The sequence below is a fragment of the Plectropomus leopardus genome, unplaced genomic scaffold (assembly GCF_008729295.1).
Source record: "Plectropomus leopardus isolate mb unplaced genomic scaffold, YSFRI_Pleo_2.0 unplaced_scaffold2568, whole genome shotgun sequence".
Classification (NCBI taxonomy): domain Eukaryota; kingdom Metazoa; phylum Chordata; class Actinopteri; order Perciformes; family Serranidae; genus Plectropomus; species Plectropomus leopardus.
The window spans coordinates 1-6651 of NW_024627912.1; the positions used below are offsets into that span (position 1 = coordinate 1).

The 6651-nt window shown below is 46.4% G+C and overlaps 1 protein-coding gene across 1 annotated transcript; it reads left to right on the forward strand.

Annotated features, from left to right (window-relative positions):
* Positions 1 to 256: 256 nt before the first annotated feature.
* pgm2l1 (phosphoglucomutase 2-like 1) lies at positions 257 to 6315 on the forward strand (the record flags this gene model as incomplete). The annotated part of the gene is made up of 12 exons (XM_042516790.1): positions 257 to 363; positions 1138 to 1222; positions 1302 to 1385; positions 1487 to 1683; positions 2145 to 2334; positions 2411 to 2508; positions 2595 to 2775; positions 3256 to 3349; positions 3899 to 4028; positions 4998 to 5187; positions 5379 to 5512; positions 6001 to 6315. Coding segments are annotated over 12 exons (1593 nt in total), but the record flags the coding sequence as incomplete, so codon positions are not given.
* Between the last annotated feature and the right edge of the window lie 336 nt (positions 6316 to 6651).

The window sequence follows — 6651 nt, forward strand, 5'->3', positions numbered from 1 at the left end:
TGTTTGTAAAACCCCATATTGTTGGGTTTCAAATTTCCTACAGTCCCTCAACGCAAAATGTTAAAATTTTGTCCATGAAAACGTGTGGGATAATGTTGCCAAAGGGAAGCATATATAAAGTGAACAGAAGTGGTCCGAACACAGAGCCTTGTGGCACTCCGTAACAGACTTTGGTGTGAGTGGAGGATTCATGGTTAACCTGATTCTTAAACAACAACATGACACAGCTGACTGCTGCTGCTCTGTGTGTCTGCAGGGTCTGTATTCGTACCTGTGCAAGTATTTTGCAGACTTCGGCAGCAGAGGAGTGGTGGTTGGCTTTGACACCAGAGGACAGGAGGAGAGCGGCTGCAGCAGTCACAGGTGACCACAACACCTGAGGCTGCACTCATTAAAGGAATACTTCACCACAAAATCACTTTCTGTGTGTGTCGGTTACTCACCAAGTGCCGCGTTGAAGAAAACCCTGTTTTTCTCTCTTGCCTCCACGCTGCGAGGAGGATAAAAAGCTGAACGTGTTAAAGCAAAACTACATCGAAACTTCTGTTTGTGCAGAATCATCCGACTCTCACTGATGCCCAGAACTTCACAAACACACAAATTTTATCCAAAACTGCTCACAGGCGGAAAAGTTTGTTGTGTTCACATGAAATAAAATCTAGTTTAAGAAGGAGGGTCTCACACACTGATGCTCAACTTACGGTCCGCAGGCCAAATCTGGCCCCTGATAGGGTCCCTGGTGGCCAGCCTAACAATTTTAATTTAATTTAATTTAAATCCTTGAAATGTCTTAAAATCCCAGACACCTCCTAAAACTAGAGACGTCCTAACACCCTACGAATGTCTAAAAAATCCTAAATTTTTAGAAGTGTCCTAAAATCAGAAGAACCTCCTTAAATCCTAGAAGCTTCCTTAACTTTTAGAAAAGTACTGAAATCCTGAAAATGCCCTAAAATCTTTGCTGGGGCTGCTGTGACTGGCCTCCGGGCCCCAGCCCCCAGCCCCCAGCCCCGGCCCCTGGCCCTTGGCCCTCGACCCCTGTCATTTCCAGCAGTGGCCCTGAACACAGCAGGCGGAGTGTCCCCGGTCTGACAGGAAAACGTCCTCAGATGTGTTGTTCTTGTGTTTGTGTTTGAGGTTGGCGAAGTTGACGGCGGCCGTGATGCTCAGCAGAGACATTCCCGTTCATCTGTTCTCGGCGTTCGTCCCGACGCCGTACGTGGTGAGGACACACTGTGACATCACTTCCTGTCAGCTGTGCGTGTTGTAGATTGTTGTTAAAGGTGGCTGTTTGTTTTCAGCCGTACGCCGTGAAGAAGCTTGGCGCTGCAGCCGGAGTGATGATCACCGCCTCGCACAACGCCAAAGAAGACAACGGGTACAAGGTCAGACGTGACGCTGAACACGGGACAGGAAGTGTGTCTCCGCTGGGCCTGGCGGCAGTCCGCGAGACGCCTCAGGTCTGTTTCTGTGTCACCCTCTGCAGGTGTACTGGTGTAACGGCGCTCAGATCTCCTCGCCGCACGACAAAGGGATCCTGCAGGGTATCGAGGAGCAGCTGGAGCCCTGGAGCGCCTCCTGCTGGGACGAGAAGCTGGTAGAGACCTGCTCCCTGGGGACCGACCCCCTGACCCAGATCAACCGCTGCTACATGGAGGAGCTCACCGCCCTCTGCTTCCACAGGTAGGAGGGGGACGAAGCCAGTCCTCAGACCTCTAGTCGTCAGACCTCTGCAGTCAATAGACCTCATCAGCTAGTCCTCAGATCTTTAGTCCTGAAACCTCTGCAGTCCTCATACATTTAGTCCTCAGACCTCTGCAGTCCTCAGACATTTAGTCCTTGGACCTCTAGTCCTCAGACCTCTTAAGCCAGTCCTCAGGCCTCTGCAGTCCTCAGACCTCTAGTCCTCAGACATCTGCAGTCCTCAGACCTCTAGTCCTCAGACTTCAGAGGACTTCAGAGGTCCTCAGACCTCTAGTCCTCAGACCTCTGCAGTCCTCAGACCTCTAGTCCTCAGACCTCTAGTCCTCAGACCTCTGCAGTCTTCAGACCTTGGACGAATGAACGCGATGTGATGAGGCACTCATCTTCCTCTGCCTCCTCAGGTGACACCAGCTGTCTGATGTGTCTCTCGTGTCTCTCAGGGATCTGAACAGGAGCTGTCCGTTGAAGTTTGTCCACTCATCATTCCACGGTGTGGGACACGTCTTCGTCCAGCAGGCCTTCCATGCCTTTGGCTTCGAAGCGCCAATCCCCGTCCCTGAGCAGAAAGACCCTGACCCCAACTTCTCGACTGTCCGCTGCCCAAACCCCGAGGAGGGAGAGTCGGTTCTGGTAGGACGCAGATCCCAGTTCCTGGGTTCGGTGATTCGTTAATTTGGTTTTAATGATCCGTTATTTTCCTCTTCAGGAGCTTTCGCTTCTCCTGGCAGAGCGGGAAAACGCTCGCATCGTCCTGGCGACGGATCCTGATGCCGATCGGTTGGCCGTCGCTGAGAAGTCTGAAGGGTAACTGTGATGTTTGCTCAAAGGTACTTCAGCGCCGAGACTCAAGAGAAGACTGCAGGTGTGGTTTACCTGTCTCTGTCCTCCAGGTGCGGTTGGAGGGTGTTCACGGGTAACGAGCTGGCGGCTCTGTTGGGTTGGTGGATGTTCTTCAATTGGAAGGAGGCTCATCCGGATCCTGCAGACACTCAGAGGATTTACATGTTGGCCACCACAGTGTCCTCCAAGATCCTGCAGGCCTTCGCTCGCATCGAGGGCTTCCACTTCGAGGTCAGACCAGAACTCAAGCGTGTTGTGTTAACCCTCTGAAGCCTGGACCTTCTGGATCGATTTCAACCTTTAAAACCTGAGCAAATATTTGGTTCTCTTCAGAAACACGAGGGAAAGTCAATTTATCAAAAGGAAGAAATTGGTAGAAAGTGCCAAAAAAATATATATATAAATATAAGAAAATTATCCCAAAAAAGGAAAAATGTCTAAAAACTATATTTAGATTAATATAATTATAAATTCAAAATGTCTTATAGAACATATAGTTTTATTTTTTGTTGTTTTTTTCCAGGTTATTTTCTTGTTTGGTTTTCTTGTCACTTTTTCCTAATTTCTTGGTCATTTTTGGGATAATTTTTTGGCTCATCACCTTCTTTCCACGTATTTGGAATCAATGCAGCTGATTTGCTGAGGTTTCAAAGGGTTAAAGTCCTGATGAAGATGAAGGTCCATCGTCTCCTGTCTGTCTGTGTTCAACAGGAAACTCTTCCCGGCTTTAAGTGGATCGGAAACAGAATACACGAACTCTCCAAAACAGGAAACAGCGTCATATTTGCCTTCGAGGAGTCCATCGGTAAAGTTTATTTTTTACTGCACGCTCATCTTTCGTAACCACGGAGACAGTATGTCTCCAGGTCATCCGTCCACCGGTCTGTACGTCCCATTCTCATGAACAGAATATCTTAAAAAGACTTTGAGGAAATTTCCTCTATTCGGCACAAACGTCCACTTGGACGGAATAAAAACTCACATTTTGGTGGGATATCGGCGGGTTTTTAGACACGGATCTTTTCGAAGTCTGAGAAGCCCGATGTACACGAGACATCGTTAAATATCGAATAATGGCTGAAATATTAAAAGTACTCAGATATTTGCAGATGAATCCAGGAGGAGTTCTGTTTTTGATTAAAGTCCAGATGTTGCAGAACTTAAATAAAGTTTTAAAGGTAAAAATTTAAAAAACAGTTTTAAAGTTCAAAATTTAAAAAAAAAAAAAAAAAAAAAAAAAAAGGTTTTAAAGTTAAAAACTCCCCAAAAATGTGAAGTGAAAAACTGGAAGAGAAAGTTTTAAAGTTAAAGCAGAAGAGTTCTGACAGAAGCTTTTGCTATTCGGCGTTCGCAGGTTTCCTGTGCGGCGGGATGGTTCCTGAGAAAGACGGCGTGAGCTCGGCGGCGGTGGTGGCTGAAATGGCGTCTTACCTCCACAACAAGAGCCTGAGTCTGAACCAGCAGCTGCACAACATCTACCAGACGTAAGTTAACCACCGCTTTTATTTTGAAAATCTCATCCCCCAGCATTAATGCTCGGTCTGCGCGTCGTCACCTCAAGACAATCAAAAACTCTGCAGCCGCAAGGGCAGCAGACCGCCGCTCCTCTGATGTCCTCTGACGTCCTCTGACATCACCTGATGTCCTCTGATATCCTCTGAAGTCTTCAGACATCACCTGATGTCCTCTGATGTCCTCTGAAGTCCTCAGACATCACCTGAAGTCCTCTGACGTCACCTGATGTCCTCTGATGTCTCAGACTTCCTCTGACGTTCTCCAATGTCCTCAAATGTCTTCTGACGTCTTCAGACTTCTTCTGACATCCTCTGATATCTTCTGATGTCCTCCGAGTTTTTCTCAGCAGAGACAGCAGTGGACAGCAGTGGACAGTGGTCGGGTTCAGGTCCTTGAGGAGGTTTTAAAGGAAAGTTGAAGTTTCTGGAGTTTTTGTTGTTGTTGGAGGCCGGCAGCTTTTTGTCTTTGTCTTGTCTTTGTCTTCTTTGTCTTTGTCTTCTGTGTGTTTCTTGTGATGTTCTTTGTTCGTTTGTTATTTGTGTTTGTATTGTGTCTTCTTCCTGTTTTTGTTGTTTTTCTTGTTTGTCTTCCACATTTTTGTGTTTGGTTCTCGTTCTTTGTCTCTGTCCTCTTCCTCTGCTGTCCCACACATGAGCAGAGTGCGTCCTCCTCGTGCCGCTCTGGTCCTCCTGATGGCGGCGCTGCAGCGACCTTTAGCCGCTTTGCATCGTCACCAAAACGTCTCCTAGCGGAGCAGAAACGTTCGTAGGAACTCAGAAGGCCGAGTTCACGAATTCTGCTCCGCTGGCTCTCGTTTGTCTTCTTCTTCGAAGGCGCCGACTCGCCGCTGCACCAAAGCAGAGTGAACTTCCACCTGTAAAAGCCTTTATTCTTCTCTTATTTTGACGGTTGTTTCTTTTGTGACTTCCTGTCTCCAGGTACGGACATCACGTGTCGAAAACCTCGTACGTCGTCTGTAAGGACCCGCCCACCATCCAGAAGATCTTCGGCCGCATCAGAAACTTTGACGGCGAAGCTTCGTACCCGAAGACGTGCGGCGGCGTCCGGATCGTCCACGTCCGAGACGTTACCACGGGATACGACAGCAGCCAGCCCGACCTCAGATCAGTAAGACACGAGCAGTCCAGCAGGCGCTCAGAGTATCACAAGTAAAATTACTCATCCTGTGTAAAAGTACTTATCCTGAGTAAAAGTACTCATCCTGAGTAAAAGTACTCAGTAAAAGTACTCATCCTGAGTAAAAGTACTGTATTTGACCGATGCAGCAGGAAGTGAGTCCTAAATGTGTTTCCTGTCAGGTACTTCCTGTGACGAGGAGCAGTCACATGATCACCTTCACCCTCCAGAACGGCATCGTGGCGACGCTGAGAACCAGCGGCACAGAACCCAAAATCAAATACTACACCGAATACTGCGCTGCACCGGGCAACAGGTCAGCTGACCGCAGTACACTGAGTACTGAATACTGCAGGTTTTAAAGTACAAATATGTGTGAATATTCATTGAGTACGTAAGTATACAAGAAAGAAATAAAGTTTCAAAACTCAGAAAAAAGAAAAAAATGATGAAGTTGAAAACTAAAAACAAAGTTTTACAGTTAAAATTAAAAAATATACAGAAAGTTTTAAAGATAAAAACAAAAGAGTTAAAAACGCAAAGTTTTAAGGTTAAAAACTCAAAAAAAAGGGTTTTCAAGTTCGAAACGTTTTAAAGTCAAAGACCGATGAAGGAAGTTTGAATTTTTTTAAGTCAAAATTTTAGAGAAAAAGTTTTGAAAAAAATAAAAACTCTGTTTTAAAGTCAGAAACTAAAAAAAAGTTTTAAAGTAAAGATCGCTCTCACCGACATCATGATGACACGACGTCCTGATGACATCACGGCGGTGTGGGCGCTGACATCATCACCGTGTCTCTGTTGCAGCGAGGCGTCGCGTCTGGAGGAGGAGCTCCAGAAGACCACGGCCGCCCTGCTGGACGAGTTCCTGGAGCCCGAGAGGAACAACCTGATTCGCCGCTGCGTCTAACTCCGCCTCCACTCCCATTGGCTGTTTCCCGTCGATGATGTCACATCCTGTCGTGTTCGTAGACGGAGCAGAGCAGCCGCTGCCTCTCCCTGTGGTGTCGATAAAGTTCAGTTTAGACTCAAATATGAACAGATTCATTAATACTGCGGCATTCTGTGTCCTCCATACAGCAGAGAGCATGATGGGAATCAGAGTCCAGCCAAAGACAGATGATCATTTTCGCCATGTTTATTATTCTTTTTAATAAAGTATTGATAAATGTATTTTCATACAAAACCAAAGTATTGCTTTCAAAGATCTAAAGACTTGAAATAAATACAGAAGTTAATTCACGACAAAACGACCGAAACACAAAACAAATTCAGAGTAATCGACAGACTCCGGTACGGCAGCCTGTTGATGTCGACATCAAAAATTCGTGTTCCATCGTAAAGAATAAGGAGCGAGAATATTTTGGGATGAAACAAGATGAAGTGATGTTACAACAAAAGTTACACTGAGCGGATTCATTCTGTTCACAGGTTTATGGAGGCCGATTTGTGTGAAAC